At 31.8% G+C, this 21,136-nt stretch overlaps 1 protein-coding gene across 2 annotated transcripts in view; it reads left to right on the forward strand.

Moving 5' to 3' along the window:
* The window catches only part of LOC132738474 (leucine-rich repeat flightless-interacting protein 2-like), a 47,839-nt gene that overhangs the window by 22,966 nt on the left and 3,737 nt on the right, over window positions 1-21,136 (forward strand). Inside the window, exons 4-9 of one of the 2 annotated variants that reach the window (XM_060725989.1) lie at window positions 3,921-4,028; window positions 5,128-5,298; window positions 6,636-6,728; window positions 7,722-7,875; window positions 19,384-19,433; window positions 20,866-20,974. In XM_060725989.1, the coding sequence (XP_060581972.1) occupies window positions 3,921-4,028; window positions 5,128-5,298; window positions 6,636-6,728; window positions 7,722-7,875; window positions 19,384-19,433; window positions 20,866-20,974 (685 nt within the window). Of the gene's footprint in view, window positions 1-3,920; window positions 4,029-5,127; window positions 5,299-6,635; window positions 6,729-7,721; window positions 11,514-19,383; window positions 19,434-20,865; window positions 20,975-21,136 lie in introns of those variants that run through there. The other variant, XM_060725981.1, reaches the window with a different exon arrangement.

Genomic DNA, 21,136 nt, shown 5'->3' on the forward strand with positions numbered 1-21,136 from the left:
GGAGAAAAGAAAAAAGGTCATTATAGACAGGGAGTCACTGTGGACAGTCTCTACATAATTCGGATATATGAACATATCATACCAATATTTTGTTGAAAAGCAGATTAGTACCATAGTAAGGGTTTAATTATATTTTTATTGATATTAATCATATCAAATATCATTTATAAAAAACAAGAGAGTATTAAAATTGCATGTATAATTGGTTAAGATTATAAAATTACACCATAACATTAGTATTTAAAAGTTACATATTCATTAAAATGTAATTTATATTGATAAATCTGTTTGTAAAAAATGTTTAATTTCAATTTTACTAATGATATGTTACTGTAGAAACATTTAATTTCGTATAATCAGCCTGTTTACTTTACGAAGTTCAATGTATTAATAAAACATTAGATACAAATATCCAGATAAGTGTTCCGAAAAAAACAAAACAATCGAGGTTTCAAACATAACCACACCTTTAAGACGTTTGGCATTGTTTATCTGTACTCACCAAAACACCGCAGCAATTATGTATATGCAGGTGTCTTTAATCATTTTATCGGCGAAAATTGATTGAATCTGTCGCCATTTTGTGTAATTGTCAACAAACAGCCACAGTGTATTAGCGTGTCGCCGATTGGTCAATGCAAACTGCCGTAGATACAACGCGCGTTCTGATTCGTCAATCGCATGAATACGTAATGAGAAAGATAAACATAGTGAACTCTTGCCTTGCGGCGTGTATTGAACTTTGTTGATGTTGACACGCGTTCTTAATTAGCGGATTAACGGTAATTGGTTGTAATTGAGAGATAAACAAATTATTAACAGACCTAGCGGCGTAAATAAGTATGACGGATATTATAAAAATTGGGCGACTTCAAAATCTCTTTGAAGATCCGAAGGCCTTGTTCAAGCCTAGCTCCCCTTGCAAAAGTCGCTGTTCACGGCTCAAATACCGTAACGGGTGACTAAATCATGGTCGTTGTACGGACTAGACAGGGAGTCGCTACATACAGACCATTTATATAGTAAATACTGTTCGGCGCACCTAACTATGGTCGCTAAAGACAGAACGTCGCTATATACAGGGGGTCGCTAAGACAGTCTTTACTGTAGGTATAAAATCTTGATAAAATAAAAAAATGATTTAAAAATCATGTAAAGTTAAGTAAAATTTCGTTTATTCATGAATTTATTGAATTTCAATTTTTCCAAGCGTGACAGGATTTGGCAGATACTGTATATGTGGATATTTTCGCATGTTGAAATGTTTGCGAATTTAAAATTCCAGTCATTTCGCGCAAGGAAATATTAGTGAGTAATACAAGGGTAGAATTTAATGACAGGTTGGTTGATATTTACGCTAGTGGAAAGTTTAGCGATTTTCGTCAATTTATGAAATTAATGAAATTCGCCAATATTTCCACATCGCTTACGTAACCATTTGCACAGTATTTACGGCCAGCTGCTATGAGGTCAGTAACCACTAGTTAAACAATAATAGTCTGAATAATGCAAAGAAAGTTACAAAGTGCGGTCTTAAATTGTATGGAAGTTAAACAGTTGTCAATGCCGTGTAAATACGATGGTAACGGAATCGGAAAAATTGCGACATATTATAGATACATATAATACCAGATATATAATTAGATGCATACTGCGTAAACTCAGTGTAGCTTCATTAATGATGTCATTGTGGTATTGTTTGTCCGTGTTTGCGTGCGTATTTTGTGACTTTAATAAGTACATGTATAATGTTGACCTGATTGTGCATGACTGACAATGTGATATGTGCATGTAACATCATTTTCATGAGTACAAGTTTTCAGGCATTTGCTTGAAGATCAGATTTTTCCTTATCCTGAAAGCACTATTTTTCTAATTAAAATCAATTGAAATGATGCTTAATTCATGGTTTTCAGACCATAGATCAAACAAACATTTACTCGTCCGCTTGTAATTACGAGTAGAAATTAAGAGAACTTGATGCAGGAGGAGTAGAAAAATGTTGCCTGCACATTGGATTTAGAAACTCCTAGTCCTGCAGGACAAGTGACTCTGAAAATATTTTTTGATGCCTGCAGATATGCTTAACTTGCACTCATGCAGTGGCATCAGGGTCTTTTGCTGTTCCTCACACAGCCAAAAAACAAATTTTTATGTTAGTTTGCCTTACAGTTTGCAATTAAACAAATTTTTCATGTTAATTTGCCTTACAGTTTGCAATTAAACAAATTTTTCATGTTAATTTGCCTTACAGTTTGCAATTAAACAAATTTTTCATGTTAATTTGCCTTACAGTTTGCAATTAAACAAATTTTTCATGTTAGTTGTGCCTTGAATTGTCAGGCATCTTGTGCCCCCTACATGTACTTAAATGAAATAAGTGACTTTGGTTTAAGAACATTTTGAAAGTTGTAGATCAGTAGTATAATATATTAAAGAAGGATTTGATATATAAAATCTAAAGAATTTTCTACCTTTCCTCTGAGGGGATCGGAAACCGATTTCAGAATTTTTTTTCTTTATTTGGCCTTATTATGATCATTGGGATTTCATGGAAAGCAATATGTGTAATGCCATTCAATATAGACATCGAATTCTTGAAGTCAAGCGGTATGGTTATAAATTTAACAGACCAAAAAAAAAAAGATAAAAAACTAACTGCCTTAAAGGTCTATTGGATGATTTATAAGCTTTTGACAAATCAGCAGAACAACCAAATTTATAAATTTATGATTAATTAAAGAAACTGGATTATTTTTCATTACCCCATATATGCATAAATTTTGCTTTATTTGCACATACTGGTACATATTTACTATTCCCCAGAATCCCAACATTTACTCATTTATTATACCCCAGAAATCCCACTTGCAGCCATAATTACGGTTACCCATGGAAAATCTGTATAGAACACCTACCCATTACTCCTGTACTTGGAATGTGCCCAGAAAATGAACTCTTGGTGAAAAGAAGAGTTATTTTTTGTATTTTTTTTTTCAAGTTGCTTATGGTTTAATATACCATGTGTAGATAATTTCAGATATATGTCTACTACAGTACTTTGTTTAAAAACAAACATTAATTTATAATTTTATTCAGCAAATACTAATATATACAATAATTGAAATTGTTGGATTGATTAGGCTGAAGTTTTATGTCACTGCTTAAAAAGATAGGTTTTCTGTAAGAAAAGTAAAATTAATAAGACTTAGCTATCAGTAATAATATTAGTTATTTTATATTTAGTTAGTTATTTTTAAAAGCTCTCGTAAAAGATATACAATGCTCATCCTTAAGTAAAATATTTAAATGACAGAAATTTAATGAAATCTATGAAATTCTTCTTTGAATACATCTAATTTGAATAAAAGAAATGAATAAACTATGTATTGGAAGCTGTGTTTCCAATTACAGGTCAAGTAAAGTTGTTTTTTTCTCTTTAAAAAAAAATGCTAGTTTCTTTTTGTGATGACCACCTATAGTGTGAGGAATTTTAAACATATCATATCTGCTTTGTGTGAAAAAAAAAACATGTTTATTTTAAATTCATATTTACAAAGACACTGTGCAGCAATTATCAATATTTTCTAATGTCAAATTGAGCATGGTATATCTTTAATTCAACTTTTGAAATACTTATGTGATATTTTTGTGTACATGATTATTTTTGGATATTTGGACCCTTGAATATTAAGTTTTAAGAACTGGAAGGATCATAATGAGTTTGTATCCTATTTGTATCCTATTGCTTTATTTGCGGGTAAAAGTTTTCAGGATTATAATATTCCTGAAGGGAAGGATTTTCAATCTCCTGAAATCTTTATATTTCTTATATAAAATCATAGAAAAACTGCCTAATTCAGGATTTTCAGGATTTTTTAAAATTTCCCATTTTTACCCATGTATATTGCCTATTACAGAGTGTGTCCAGTTTTTCTGGCTCTAGACGGGGCAGCAATGAATCTACAGAGTCCGATGTTTCCTCGAAGGACAGCAGGGATCCCAAGGATCAGGTCCGACAATTTAAGGTTAGTTCGTACAGTCACCATTTAGCTCTTTGTCGGACGTTACCATATATTCAACTTCTTCTGTTTTGAATGAAGAAAATGTTGCTATTTAGGGTTAGTTTTTGTTGTTGGTTTTATGAACAAAGCTGGTTTGTATTTAGAATTCAAAAGAAGTGTGTTAAATAATGACAAAGATTGAATCTTTGGGAAATGAATTACAAATCCCAACAGGACCTTAGGATTGTTTTATTTGAGGAAGCTGTCAAGCTAGCTTACAGAACATTGGTTGTTCTACTCAGGTGCCCGTTTGTGCCTGAAATAATGCACTGAGGGGCACCTTAGGTCTGCTCCTTGCCAGTTAAGCTTGTAAATCGCCATATGACCTATAACGAGTTGATGCGATGTAAAATCCATCAAAAAAAAAAGAAAAAAGAATATTATCATGAACTGTTTATAAAGAGGATATTTGTTTAGTTCAGTGTAAGATCTGAATATATTTCACCCAGTGAGCACTAAAAGGTATATTTCAGGAATGTCTCAGCCACAAGTGAAATATAAACTTTTGGGTGTTCATGTGGTGAATCTAACAATAAACTAAACAAATTTTCTTTTTATTAGTTTAAAAAGACATTTTGACCTAATACTAAATTAAAAGCATGCAATACAATAATACAATGTGACATCATTTATGACGTCACGTCATTAACTTGGTTTCCACTACTGTGCACACTGGTATTTCACTGAAACAACATAACAGGCTTAAATTCAAAACAGAAAAAGTATCAAATTGATATTTTCACTGTTTTAAATAGTGAGAATATCAGTTTTATATTTCACTGTTATATTTCTAAAAACCACCGAAAAGCATGTAATAAATAATATATGAGCCACATCATGACAAAACCAACATAATGGGTTTGCGACCAGCCTGCGCATCCCTGCAGTCTGATCAGGATCCATGCTATTCGCTATCAGTTTCTCTACTTGTAATAGAGTTGGTAAACGAACAGCATGGATCCTGATCAGCCTGCGTGGATGCGCAGGCTGGTCTGGATCCATGCTGGTCGCAAACGCATTACATTGGTTTTGTCGTGACGCGGCTCATATGTACATTTTGTAGAATCAATTACGAGAATTGGAGGAGAAGTACAAGGCGGCTATGGTGACAAATGCTCAACTAGATAATACAAAAACAAGTCAAGTGTTCCAATTAGAACTGCTGAAAGAACAGTTAGAAGAACAAGAAGAAGGCATGATAGAAGTACAGAGAGAGTATAAAGATAAATGTAGAGTAAGTTAGCATTAGAATCTTAGAGGGAAACACCTTAAAGGAACTCCACTGAGGTCCAAAAGCCTAAAAACATAAAATTTGAATTTCTTACATAGATCAACTGGGGCACTTAACATGGAAAACAATTAACAATTAAGAAATTTACTTAGAAATAAATTAAAAATGTATTTTTTGTGGTATTTGTGGCCAATTTAAGTGGAAAGCTTATCAGTTTTGGGTCACTTTTCAAAATTAGAAAAGTATTCCTGGAAAAATGGACTTGAAAATGAGATATGTTTTGTTGTTGGCAGTCACAAAGGATGGTTTTTGATAATTTTTGCAGCGGGCAAAAAAAAACATGATTGTTTGAACTTTATTTTATTAAACAAATCATACTTATTTGTAACATTTGCATTTCACAACCAAAAAACGACTGGATTGGAAAACAAGTAAAATAAGACTTACAACAATTTCTCTCCGCTTAGGTAAACTTTGAAAAATTTGAAATTTATGTATTTCAAATGATAATATATCTTTTTTGTTTAAAATATTTACAAAAAGATTCATGAATTAAAATGAATATGTGCCATATTTACAAAATTCATCCCCTTAGTGCAGTAATGGGTTAAGTCCTGCTAAATTTTATAGGACTAAATCGGTTATTGCACTAAGGTGACAAAATATGGTATTTTTGCAGAGGTCTGAGAACAAATGACAAATGCTATTTAAAATGGTTTCCTTTCTCGTAATTTATTACGCTATTTGATATATTTGCAGGTTATACAGGAAGTAGGTTCAATTTTGAAATGTTAATGTTCAGCGATGTTCTTTTCTAATTTCAAACATGTTATTTGTTTGTTTGTTTTTGTTACCTAAATCTATTTCAATTTGTTTTTTGTTGAACTTTGTGACATTATGCCCAACTAAATGTAAATGGTGAAATAATGTACAGGTCAAAGCCGGGAAAGAAATTGTTTGCTTTACAAATTTAAATGTAGAAAGGGGATGGATAGATTGGAGATATGAAGGTGTTTCCGTATTGTTTATGTATTTTATGGATGGAAAATTTTATTTTCCATCCTAATTCTTTTGATTTGACAATTATATGCAATGGTTTATCTAGAAATAACATATTTAACCTTTAGAAAAGCTGAAGGCCGTTTTAAATTTCAAGTTTGACATCGAAACTGATTTGTATCCCTCTAAAATAAAATCGTGCAGCTTAAAATTTAAAGCAAAGAAAGTCTATTTCACAAATTCAGCAGGATAGCCTATGGGTTAAGAATTTGGCAAATAATATCGAAACAGCCAAAAGAATTTTGAAGAGAAAGTTTTATAAAATGTATTTCTCTTTTCAGGAATATGACCTTTTAAAAAGGGATCATGAAAGTTTAAAATTAGAATTTGATGGAATCAAGCAACAAATAGAAATTAAAGATAAATTATTAAAGGTAAGTGAAATTTTACAGGGCGAGTCATAATTTTTTTTTATTGATTGTACTGTTTAAAAAAATTAAGAACTATGCAAAGTCTTTTCCAGGACATATGAATGCTAATCTATGAAATTACTTTCTTTCAAAGGATCATAATTGCAAAGATTATCAGATTGATTTTGAAATGTCAAGTATATTTTGATATTGAAATGATATTTAAATCCCCCCCCCCCCCCAAAAAAAAAAAAATAGAAAAGAAAAAAATCACCATGCTCATTGATGTTGACTGTTCCGTGATGAAAAGCAATTTTAACAAAGTGAAATAAAGGTGTGTGTGTGGGGGGGGGGGGGGTATTTGCTTTGGTCAAGTGGTCAAGGTCGTTGACTTCTAGTCACTTGCCTCTCACAGCTGTAGATTCGAGCCGCACAAGTGTCTTCGGATGTACTAGTGTAATGCGTAATTTCATCTTCACAATTGATCTTGGACATAATTGTATCAAAAATAGTATTTGTGTCCCTCTGCTGGTTCGGATATCATGTTGGATGAATAGTTAGTCACTTGTGCAGAAGATGATAATTACTGGTTAGCTATCCAGGAATGGTGGTAAATTAAATTAACAGCAAAGAAAGGACCAAACAAACAAACAAAAAATGGGCAAAAAAACCCAACAGAACAACAAACAAACAAACCAAAGTACCGGCAGCAATATTGACTTCAATGCCATCAGTTTAAATCTAAGACAGTTCTGAACATTGGTGCTATTTGACCAGATGCTGTCCTGTTTTCATTTTAATTTTAGAATTTTAATACTATAATCTCCTGTAGTAGTCTCAAACAATATTTTATTTCTATCATAAGTAAAAATAATATTCAAAAGTTAAATGAAAAGTCATTAAGAGGAAAGAGTAAAAAGCCAAACTAACAATGTGCTCTTTTAAAATTGAAAGCAGGACTTGTCCAAAGGCTCAAAGTTGGGATAGTAACAGTTTTAAAAATGTGCTACATTTCAGGAAAGTGGTTTAGTCATTGTTACTACAGACGAAGGCGAGTTTTCCCTCACAAAGTGTTCCAACATGTCTGATGTGCCTATACCAGAGCTGGGTTCTTCCATTATTTCAGAAGAGGCTGCTGACTTGCTTAAGAAAGCAGGAGAAGGAACTTTAGGTAATGCTGAAGTGAAAGCTGAGTCTGTAAATAAGAAAACTGATAATATTGAATCTGTTGTAGAGAATAAGGTAAATAAGGGTTCGTCTTTAGTGGATGTTGATGTTGAGGTTAATAGAAAAGGTAGTGGCTCTGAAGACATTCATGTTGTGGATGGTCTTGATAAAGGGAAACTGTCTAACAATACAGAGGATACAGAAGATGTGAACAATAATGCAGAAAACAATGATAATCTTATTACTGGTAAAGACACTTCCGTGGAAGGAAATGTTGATTTTGTTACAGAAGAATCAAAACCTGAAAATGTAATTGTAAAAGATGATGTGAGAGATAATAGGAAAGAAGATAAATGTTCTGAGTCAGATGAGAATGAGGTTTTTTATGAGAGTAAGAGTGAGGTGTCCCCTACAGGGTGTGTAGATGTAAGGGGTGCTGGTGAGCAAGAGGTAGGGAATGAGATAGCAGATTTAGAAAGCCCACAAAATAATCAGGTAGAAATGAAAGTTGAAAGTGAAGAAAAGGAAGATATTGTATTAGAAGGGAATAAGAGTAAAGATGTAAATGCTGAGGGTCAATTGTCTGAATCAGAGTTTATTGAGGAAAAGGGAAATGATTTAGAAGGGAAAGAGGTTGTAGACATTGGGGCTACAGAAGGTAAATTATCTGTATCTGAAAGCTTAGACATAAAACCAAAATCAGGGAGTGTGAGTAGTTTAAAAAAATTAGTGTATTGTGCGAGTGGTATAAGTCTTGAAAGTGATGTTACATATCACAGTGAATCAGATGATGAATTTGTTGAAGAGACTGAAGTAAAACAGGTAAATGATGGGTCAGATATTGAGAATATTGATGTAGATTTTGAAGACGAAAAAGTATTGATGAGGGATAAAGATAAATTTTTCATCCCAACCACTGAACCACTTAAAGAAGAATTTAAGGTAGATGAATCAGTAAATGTAGCTTTAGGAGGTAATGTAAAATTTGGATTAGATAATGAGGAAATTTGTACTTCTAATGATAGTGTAGATGTCAAACCTGGTGCTGATTTAGAAACAAAAGTAGATGTAGATAAACCTGTAGTTGGAAATACCGATAGTTCTAAATCACCTAAGTTAGATGTTGTGTCTGAAGTAGATCACAAGGTTAATGACCCAAAGGCAGAAGTCTGTACTTCTCTATTCCACAATGATGAGGTGTTTATGTCATTACCTACAGGTCAGATTGGTAACGAGCAGAGTATGATTGAATTTGCAAAAAATTATGTCACTGATATAGTCCTAAAGTCCGTAGATTTGTACAATAAGGAGGTAAAAGAAGAGAAAATTATGGTAAGACAGCAATCTTGCACTTCAGCTAATATTGATATATCTATTCCCAAAAGGCACTATTCTGAGGAGTTGGTTGATACAGCATCTGCTGTCATGCCTAGAAAGTTGTCTTCAGGTGGCTCTGTTGAAATTCTGAGTCCGTTAGTTCATTTACAATCTGAAAAAAGTGGTGACTTGAAATTTTTTTCATACAAAGTAGATACAGATGCTGATGTTGTTTTGACTTCCATAGAGGAAGAGAAGAATCCCCTGGAAGGTATGGTTACAATAGATGGCATGCCATCTCCCATATCTGGTTTTGGTATTTGCTACTCTGGTGTCAAAGGTCATTCAGATATAGACTCTGACAGTGACGATAGCGATGATGAAACTGAAGACCTAGGGGCAGAAATGGGACCAGGAATTGATTTCATTTCAATGCCGGTAGCTACCGATAATGTAAAGGATGATTCTAAAGATATTCAGAAAAATGAGAGTGATGGAGAAGGCAGTAAAGTAGGCAATAATGTAGAAACCACAGATGTTTCAACTGAAGTAAATGTTCCTTCTGTTGATAAATCAGATGAATGTGTAGATACAAGTATAGGTAATACAAAGACAGAAGTAGATAGTGAACAGAGTAAGGATGTAGATAAGTTACAAGATGATTTAGTAAATGATTCAAATCAGCTTGACAATGAAGATGTAGAAAAGGTTAATGAGGGAGGTGAGAATTTAAGTAGTTTTTATAAAGGGATTGAATCTGAAGTAAGCAAAATGGGGGGAGGAGGTAATGGTGATGAAGTCACTGATAATGTGACTGATTTGGAGGAAAATTCATCTTCAAAGTTGGATGGGGATATAAATGTAATACCTATTGAGGGGGCAACAGGGGGTGATAAAGATGAAGAATTGCATTCTGGGGCAAATGTATCAAAGTCTGTCGACAGTTCACCGGAGGCAGGGTCAAGGTTATCAGGGGAAATATCTCCAAATGAAGAAAGTGGTCATAGCGTTGATTCAAACTCAGGCAAGGCTAAAAAGAAGGGATCAAAAAAGAGGGGGTCAAAGAAAAATTCTAAAGAAGAATGCCTAATCAGTTAGAATAAAATATAAACGGCCTACAATTTAAATTTTTTTTACATTTTAAATAATTTTTAATGTTTCACACATTTAAGGAAATCTTTTAAAGTTTTGTTTCAGCTTTTAATCTGTATTGAAATTGTATTTTTTTTTAAGTAGTAAAATTCTGTTTGTTTCTTAATGTTAAGTTTATGCAAATATTTAACAATTGTTACTGTTAAATCTACAAAAATGTGGGTTTTTGGATACATTTTATTGCAAGTGTGTGATATGTATGTTGGTGCTAATGTATTATGTGAAAAAGCAAATCTTTGCCAATATCTTATTTAAATGGTCAATATATTTTTTTCATGGTCAATATTTTCAGGGTCAATATTCTATTTCCATAGCCAATATTTATTTTCATGATCAATATTTTACTTGATGGTCAATCATTTTTCGTGCTACTAAGTTGGGTAGTTTAATTTGGATAAGAGATTTTGGGACCATTGTTCAAGACAGAAAGTTAATACAAGCTGTTTGCTATCAGTTTCTCTACTTGTAGTAGGGTTTGTTAGCGAACAGCATGGATCCTGATCAGACTGCCCGGATGCTGGTCGCAAACGCTCTATGTTGGTTTTGTCATTGCACGGCTAATATATAGTCTGATTTCATTTACCTTTCAATTAAGAATACATTATAGTACTAATTTAAGTATTTGGTCTCACTTCGACTTGCCCGTGTAATGTACAAGAATTAATATCGAATAACTAATGTTTTAAAAATTAAATTAGCTTAATAGCCTTTACAAAATACCTTAAATAATGTTTAAATTATAAATAAGAAAAAAAACATGGACATATGAGGTCTCATACTCTCACAACACATCACAAATGTTTTTTTTTACCTTAATGCGCATTAACGCTCAGTATAAATTCGCAGACATAAGTTGAATTTAAATACATCATACTGCGTACATCTCACGATATTGACCTAAATGTTATCGAAAAATTAATGTGCTGTGTGCATTGACTGTATAATCAGTATGCAATTGACAGGTTAGTAAAAGCAAACAATAATAACACTGTAGGAACAGTTTTAGAGATTGTTTTTCAAAATTCCATCAATTATTATTACTATATGTATAGTATATGTAAGTAAAGTGTTATTTTTAGATTGTAGGAATATGTGCTATTTTTAGATTGCATATGTAGCGCTCTTATTAGATTTTAAGTTTGGTGCTTGTTTTAAGTCACAGCTTACATGATGGTTTCATATTTTGTTAAGTCACTATGCAAGAGGGTGGGGAGGAGGGATATATGACTCTTTGTTGTATTTAGTAAATATTACTTTATTGTTTTTTGCTGGTTACATACATAACATAGTTTTTTTTGTCGCCTGCCATACATGAAATTACCAATGGAAAGTCAAGGCAGGGCAAGAATTCAACATATACCTGTACTTAGCAGGATCAGTTATAAACTTAAAGCAGCCTTCAACTTTTCTAAAAGCTAAATATGTTATTTTTAGATCAATCGTTTCATATAATTATCAAATCAAAAGATAAAGGTGGAAAATGAATTTTGCTATTGTTAAAGTACATAATCAGTAAGGAAACCCCTCGATGCTTCTAATTTACTGGTCCACTCTCTATAAATTAGTAAAGCGGACTATTTGGTTCCCGATCTTCTATTTATAGAAACAAAGTCACTTACGCCCTATAAATAGCTCTTGCAACGCTGTTTTGAAGAATGCTTATCAGTGATAGGATGTGCTTTTCCAAGATAAAATTACTGAAATATTTTGTTTAAAATGACACAGAATTGTTTTTCCAACAAAAAATAGAAGCTGAATGCTGCTTAAATGCTTATAAGAAAATTATTGAAGCTGAAGTCTTATTTTTTTGAGTATGAAAGATTCATTATTTCTTTGTTATGCCAAGAAGTTAATTCATAAGCATTAATTGTTGAACTGTGAAGAGTGATTTGATGGGGTGTATATTTTGAAGACAGAGTTTTTTAAATGACGAACTTTGAAGAAAAAAAGTGGCATTGTGAGAAAGTACATTCACAGCTGTCTGCACATTGGAATAATTATGAAACATTGTCAAAGACATTGTCTTTTTTTTATGGGATTATGTTTTTCTTTACGATTTTGCAAAAGTTTTAGGTGAAGCATACAGTTGCGAGTTTGTTTTGCGATTAGATTTACTTACCATTTCTTATAGGATTTTCATTTATTGACAAATGTCTTAGATATTTTGAGTGTCGGTATATGCCATAAATATCAAGTTTGAATTTTGCATTAATCAAAGAGGCTAAAAACAGATTTTTCCTGCTTTGACATGTTTAACGTTTGCATTTGTCGAAGTATACATGGACTAATTTATAGTGCAATGTAATAAATAAGACAAATACATGAATTTTATTATAATTATGGACATTTGTTACATCGGAAAATTTGATTAGGGAAAATTACCATTTTTGACCATTTTTCCGAAGGCAAATTACCATTTTTGATCCCTACTTTGCAATTGGTTGGAAAAACAATTTAAGAATAATTGATAGTGCAGTGTAACGAAAAAAATATATAAATTTTGTTATTGTTATTTTTGTGTGTTACTTCAAAATGGTATTTTCGCAGAAAAGTTACCATTTTTGACCAATTTTCCAAAGGAAAATTACCATTTTTGAGCGATATTTTGCAATAGGTTGGAAAAAAAGATTAAAGAGAATGTTTTTTTATATTCTTGAAAAATATTGTGTATAGATTGTTTGTTCATAGAAATAAATATTCTTTACTTGTTATTGATTATGAATATTTTCTTATGTGATAAAGGGACTTTTCTATAGATTTATGCATTAAAGGGACTTGTGTATATTCTTTATGCGTTGAAGGGACTTGTGTATATTCTTTATGCGTTAAAGGGACTTGCATATAGATTTATGCGTTAAAGGGACTTGTATATAGATTTATTCACATAGACTGCATTGGGGACTTTTCTTGTTAAAAGTTTTTCACTTCCTCACAATTTTTACTTTGTGAAATATTCTGTTAAAACTGTGTAAATTTGAAACAAGAGTTGTCAAAAAGTGAACACAATCCTTTCTTTTGAAACATTTGTACACTGTATTAATATGAATTGATATCTTTTAAAGATATTTTCTTTTAAGCAAAGCAATATGCTTGATTTTGTAAAGCGCACATATTTTTGAGTCTAATTATTTGGTTATATTATAAGAATATAGCAAATTATAAACATATGAGCCTTGTCATGACAAAACCAACATAACGGGTTTGCGACCAGCATGGATCCAGACCAGCCTGCGCTTCCGCGCAGTCTGATCAGGATCCATGCTGTTTGCTTACAAACTCTATTACAAGTAGAGAAACTGATAGCGAACAGCATGGATCCTGATCAGACTGCACAAATGCGCAGGCTGGTCTGGATCCATGCTGGTCTCAAACGCATTACGTTGGTTTTGTCGTGACATGGCTCAATTATTATTTTATGTTGTAATCAAGCCAGAGAGAGATGTTGATGTTGTGTTGTAGCCATTTTTATTAGTTGTAGCAAATAGTTCCTTTCCACTTATATTGCGCATTTCTTGTATTACAGCATTTTACTTCTTAAGAGTGATGGAAATTTTCAGGGGGTGGGGATTGGGTGTTCCATATTTAGTTGTAGCAAATAGTTCCTTTCCACTTTCCAAGCATTTAACGTATTTTAGCATTTTACTTCTTAAGGGTGATAGAATTTCAGGGGGTTGGGGGAGAGGGGGTTGAGTACTTGCTCATGCCTACAGTTATGCTCTGATAGGAACCAGAAGGATTGAAATCTAACAAAACAAAAAACAAAACAAAAATTTGTACTTAATTTAAGTTAGAATTTCAATAATTGAATCCCGATGTTATATTTTGGTAATGAAAGGCTTATCAATAAATTACTTACTGGAAATGAAAATAATAAATATGGTATTTTAATGGGGATAAATACATAGAATTTCAGTAATTATCATCATCTTTATAAGTGGAAAGGTCCAGCTAGCTTACGGAACGTTGTTGATTCTACTCAGGTGCCCGTTCATGCCTGAAATAATGCACGGAAGGGCACCTGAGCTATTGAACGTCGCCATATGACCTATACTGTGTCGGTGTGACGTAAAACCCAATTAAACAAACAAACAAACAAATAAGTGGAAAGGAGCTTAAGGTCACTGTTGTTTTAACATTTTGTTTTAGTATTTTAGATTAATATGTTAAACATGGCATGTATTTAGATATTTGTTTGTATATTATTTGTTTTTATGTCTATTTTTGTGTATGTTTTTTTTTATGCTAACAAATTTTATATGCATATCAAAAAACTTTGAAATATTAAAAGAATATGAATATTAAAAGAAATAGCATATAAGACTGTATTTGTATAGGAGGCTGTAATCTTTGATGCAAAACAACAACAACAAACTAAATATATGGAGGAAAAAGGAGGTTTACTAATTGTGCCATTTTGTAAATAGTTTTTTTATTTTAATCTTTTATATAATCTGAAGCATTTTTTTGTGTGTTAAATTTGCACGTTTTTGATATTTATAAAAGTACGATATTATTATATTGTTTATTCAACGTTATGTTATGCTTACATATTAAATGAAATATAAGAATGAATAGATTTTGGACATTGTATTTTGTTTTGTTTTAAAGCAAAGGCCAGGATTTTTCAAAAAATAAGAAATAAAGTGGGGGAAAAAAAATGCGCAGTAACTTCATCTTAGCGCAGTAACATAATAACTCCTTATATAATGTTATAGGAGTTAAATTGTTACTGCACTGAGGTGACAATAATTATGAGGTCTTATCTTAATCAAAGAGCTATGGCAATTTTCATGTTTTGACTAATTCATGTGTTTGTACATGGTAGCAATATAGACCATTATTTATCTTAAAAAAATCATGTCGGAAATTCAAAAATTTTAGAATCACTTTTTACAATTTAAGAATTTTACAAGATTTAGTTTTCCGATTAGCTTAATTAACATAGATAATGAATTTTAATAATGGAATTGGTCTCTAATTACATGAGTTTTATTAGAAATTGTTTTAGTTGCAACATAGTTAAATAGTTGCTGGACGGTGTTTTGTGTGAAGTAAAAAAAAAAATACGACGTAAGTTAGTTTTCTTATTTGAATCTGTAGTCTTTGTTTTTATATGGCTTACTTTTTTCCAGATTTTTGTGTAAAGAGAAACAAAGTTAAGTTTATATTCAAAGATTTTGTTTTTGGCTCATACTGGTTTTATTTAAGTTGGTGTGCAAGTTAGTAATGCAATCAAATATTAACTTTTGTTCTGTCAAGTCGAGCAAAATCTGTTTGAAATATCAAACAATTTGATTTTTTTTTTTTCAAATTCTGTTTTAGTTTTATATTTAGACATTTTGGCTTGTTAGTCTCAAAGTATTCTGCAATAAATTATGATAATCTTGGGTTTTACATATTTTAATTAACCCAAAGAGCAAAAAAACAAAACTCGGTCGTTTTAACCAAAAGAGCCAAAACATTTATCAATTGTTTTACTTGCCAATACTTGATGGTATTTCATACCTTGCATAATGTTACTGTCAAATTATAAATATGTTTATTATATGGTAAAGGTGTTACAAAAATTGTAAAAAAAAAAATTTTTTTTTCACAAAATGTGAATTATACAGAATAGAAATGATATTGTTTCTCTTTAAACTTCTGAATTATTTTCCTATCTCTCTGGCTTGATTAACAATGGGCATGTATTTATCAATATTTGGGGGTGTCATATTTTTGTGATTGAAATATTGTTCAAAGTAATGTTAACAAAATGGGTCACTTAGCAAAATTAGATGTTGATTTCGTTTTTAGTATGAATACAAAAAGCATAGAGTTGTCCTATCAAAAATCATAGTTTGTGTGGAGTTATTTTCCATAACCGTTTTTTTTTATGTTGTTTAACATCATTTTATATATAATAATATTTTTGCCATGAATATTCATGCATAATAATTATGGACAATTGTGCTGTCTAAAGCGATAATTTGTGAACGCTTAAGATTACATTTGTTTTAATTTCCTTATTTTTAAAATGCTTATTCAGTTTTTGCTATGATTTTGCTTTTGGATTTTTTTTCCATGGTTGATGAATGTATTTTTCATGATTGATTGAATGATGAATATTGATGAATACACCTATGTTGCTATGGGTGCTTATGTATAAAATGTATGCATGCTGGCAATGTCTGAATTCTATCAATCATTCTTTTGGATCCAAGGTTATAAAAATATAAAAAAAATGAACCAGTCTGAAAATGAATTGTTATGATTGGTCAATTTTAGTTATAATTTCAAATCTAGCCACTGATTGGTTAGAATGTGTAAACTGGTCTTCAGTTTCATGCTTTATAACTTTGGACCCAATATCATTCTATTGGATCAAAGGTTATAAAAATGAATAAATTTGTGGACCAGTCTGAAAATAAATTGTTACGATTGGTCAATTTTAGTTAGAATTTCAAAACTAGCCAATGCTTTGTTAGAATGTGTAGACTGGTCTCCAGTTTCATGCTTTATAACTTTGGACCCAATTTTTTAATCTAGAGACAAGGAGGAATGGTGTAGCTCGGGATTTTACTTCTTTTATAAATGTAGTGTCTGTTTTTGTAGGTTATAGAGTTTTTATTAACAGTTTTGTTTGTAACAAATAGAGGTGTTTCTTACAGAAAAAAAGAGCTTGAGTGTACCTTTTAAGGCTTAAGAGTCTGAAATGAAAGAAAGTGGTTGAAAGATAAAGATGTCACATGTTTTGAAGTTTTCAGTCCTTGAATGAACAAGATTTCATGCAATTGTCATGTGTGCATCCATGACACTGGGCTATGGACATTACCCACTTATCTTGAAAAAGAATTAGATTGTTAATCTTTTGGCACATGGCATATAAGATTGTTAATGTATTGCCACACATGACCTATTTGATTGTAAATCTTTTGCCAATGGCCTATAAGATTGTTAATCTTTTGCCACATGGCCTATTATTTTGTTAATTTTTTGGCACATGGCCTATAAGATTGTTAATCTTTTGCCACATGGCCTATCAGATTGTTAATCTTTTAGTATATTGCCTTTTGTTAATCTTTTGACACATGGCATATAAAATTGTTAATCTTTTGCCACATGGCCTATTATGTTCACATGACTTGAATGGTGCTGCTTAGAATGAAAATTAGAAGGTGAAAAACAAGGTCGTTATCAGACCAAAAGGTAGTACGAGTTACATGAGTTTATGTAACTTGAGAGAAATTTAGTATGAAAATATACTTTTATGGATGCTTTATGAATAACTTTTACATTTAGAAAGTCATATGAAATAAAATGCTTAGTACTTCATGATTGTATTCTAAAGTCATTTAAATGTCTGTGTTTTTGTATTGAAGCTAATATCTCAGTAGATATTACTATAGAAATTGCTATTCATGTAACATTTTGACGTTAATATTAAAATTCACTGTTTATTGCCCCATATTTCTCACTCATAGTGTAACTATAGAAACATACTTGGCCAGTTTTCAATATAATAACATTCTAGGAGTGGTTAGATTTTTTTTGCATGTAGGTGCTAGTTTTACTTTTTTCAAAATCTTGCTTTTTTCAAATCTTCCTGTCTAAGTAGATATTACATTGCACAGTTTCTTACTCGTATAGCATTTTTCTCACTAAAATTACAGAAGATTATCTAATGAATAAGGGAATATATAAAACATATTTCATGATACGTATATAAAGTACTTTGATCAACAGATAAAACTTACAGTGAGCCTGTAGCAATATATCTGCTAGCATATTGCTCTGTCTGTCTGTCTGTCCGTCCATCTGTACAAATAAATAGATACATAGGTGGCTATGGGAACAATAGGTAACAGTAAATTTCCTTTGATGCTATTCATTCAGTAAGCTCTAATGTGGCTTCTATTTCTCTTTTGTGGCTAAAAGGACAATAGAGAGAACAAAAGAGTAGCCACCTAAGTAAAAAACTTTTGAGCATGTCCGTCTGTCTGTGTGTTTGCAGAGACTTCAAACCTTGTCTATAATATCTGTATTTCTATAAGCTACACAGTACAGCATTCATACTTCATTTTGATGAATTGTTTTATAACCTGACCCATGAATAACCTTGGATATCAAGGTCAAGGTCTTTTTTTTTCAAATTTCAGAAAAATTCACAAATTTGTCATTTATTTATAAATTTGATGTTTTATTTCAATAAGGTCTTATCTTGCATGTGTAAACATTAGACAATTTCATTGTTAGAGTGTGTGTTACATATTTACACATTATATAATTATATGCTTTGACTTCTTCTAGCTTATGCTTGTTGAGGGGTTATTAGGTGCAGATTTTGCTTAAAAGATGTAGATGTATTATTGAAAAAGATATAAAAACTGTATGTACAGAAATGTGTAACCAATGCTTTGTTTGCTCTTTCTGTATCTATAATTATCGTTAAAAAATGGTGGCAACTTAAATATTCATATATTAAATTTCTTTTTTTCTGGGGATTTATTTAAAGTGGAACACTGAGTTACTGTAAAGCAAAATATTTTTGCTCTGCCAAAATTTTGTGAAATCAACATTTTGGACTTATTTGCAAGGTTGAATATTTGTGGATTTCTTTTTCTTCCAGTTCTGTTAGATTTATATCATACCAACCAAGATTCATGATGAACATTTATTTTCGTGAAATTACCAAATAATTTAATTCCTCTCAAAAATTTCTAGATTTACAGTATTGCAAAAATTTTGTTACTAGAATGTACATGTATGATGGGTCTTCACATTTAATAGGTTTACGTTGTTTTTTTTTTGTATCTAGATATAAAGGTAGAGTTTTGCAAGTAGGCTTTTAATTTTAGTGAAACTTGTGCTAGCTTTTTACATATTTTATTGTCATTTTGTTGTATGTATGATTTAAAAAAAAAAAAAACAGATTCTATAATGCTTGCACTTTTGCTTATTTGGGTTAATTAATTTTCTTTATCTTATAGACTGGTCCATATAATATATTTTAATGAGTGATAAATGATTTTCCTAATGGTTCTATTTTGTTTTTCTATTCTAGATGATAAATTGAAGAAAATTATAGCTGACCAAAAAAGTTTACAAGATGAGGTGAGTGTTCTGTTTTTAAAGGTGTGAATTAGAAACTTCTGATACCAAACCACTTGCCCCTCACCTCTGTGGGTTAGAATCCCGACAGGGACTTTGCATTCTTTCATGTGAGGAAGCTATCCAGCTAGCTTACAGAACGTCGGTGGTTCTACTCAGGTGCCCGTTTGTGCCTGAAATAATGCACGGAAGGGCACCTGAGGTCTTCCTCCACCAGTAAAGCTGGAACGTCGCGATATGACCTATACTGTGTCGATGTGATGTAAACCCAAAACAAACAAGCTTCTGATACATTTTAGGTAGGAGGTGTTGCATTCTACTGAAATAGTTAAGGTTCATCTACAAATGCAAGTATATTGATAATAATTAATATTGTCATGATACAGACTTAAACCAGACAGATAAGTGTTTAGCAGAATTTAAAAAAAAACTTGAGGTGGCTGCTTCTGTGGCCGAGTGGTTAAGGTCGCTGACTTCAAACCACTTGCCACTCACAGCAAAGGGTTGGAATCTTGTTAAAAGAATTTATATTCTTTCATGTGAGGAAGCTATCGATCTATCATACTGAATGTAGGTGGTTCTGCTCAGGTGCCTGAAATAATGCAATGAAGGACGTGAGGTCTCCCTCCACCAGTAAAGCTGGAAAGTCAGCATACCTATATGACCTACTGTTTTGATAGTGCGACGTAAAACCCAAAAAGAAAAAAAAAAGGAAATTTAAGAAATCTATTTCACTGAAAAACCTTAAACTAATCTTCTATCCAGCCAGTTTACAAAAGGTTGGTAGTTCTACTTGGATGCCTATTTGTGACTGTAATAATGCGTGTAAGGGCTTCTGACATCATCCTTCTCAGGGAAAGCCGGAAAGTCACCATTTGACCTGAACAGCACCAGTGTGACTTTAAGGCCATCTTTAAAATTAATGTAAAAATTTTTGCCAGTAACAAAATTAATGATAGCAGACTGATGGGCAGTTACATGTAGACAGAAATGATTCTGTCAAAGAAAATATTATTTTAAATTTTCATTGAAAATGTGCAATAATTTATGTTGCAATGAAGCCCAAGTGACTGAGTGATTAAGGTAGCTAGACTTAGAAACAGGTTTTCATTTTTTCAGTGATTTTTTATTCTTTATGTGAGGAAATAACGAACTACCTTACGCTTATAAAGGTTGATGATTCTGCTCAGGTGCCGATTGTCTTAGTGATTAAGGTAGCTATACTTCCAGGAGAGTTTTAATCTTGGTCAGTTATTCTGGATTCTTTCATGTGAGGAAACTTCAAAATTAACTACCTTATGAAAGGTTGATGGCCTGCTTAAGCTTGAACTATTTCACAAAATGTTAGATTGAAGTAAAGCTAGAAATGCATCATACAATCTTTACTCTCTGTGTGAGTTATAACATTACCTATTTATTAACTTCTTTATTGCAGATAAATAGATTAACCGATAAATTAGACGATGAACGATCGAAGAAAGATAGTAATGCACCTAAAGGCAATACAATGAATGGGCCTGAATTACAGTTATATGAAGTGCAAAGTAAGTTTAGACTACATTAATCCTTACAAGGCTAAGTACAGGCATCATAAAATATTTTCAATGTCACTCATCCTGCAGGACGAGTAGCTTCTAAATCCAATGTGCAGTCAACATTTTTCTACTTGTTCTCTGAAATTCTACTCGTAATTCCGAGCGGACAAG

The sequence above is a fragment of the Ruditapes philippinarum genome, unplaced genomic scaffold, assembly GCF_026571515.1.
Source record: "Ruditapes philippinarum isolate M1 unplaced genomic scaffold, ASM2657151v2 ctg6779_1_1_1_1, whole genome shotgun sequence".
Taxonomy (NCBI): Eukaryota; Metazoa; Mollusca; class Bivalvia; order Venerida; family Veneridae; genus Ruditapes; species Ruditapes philippinarum.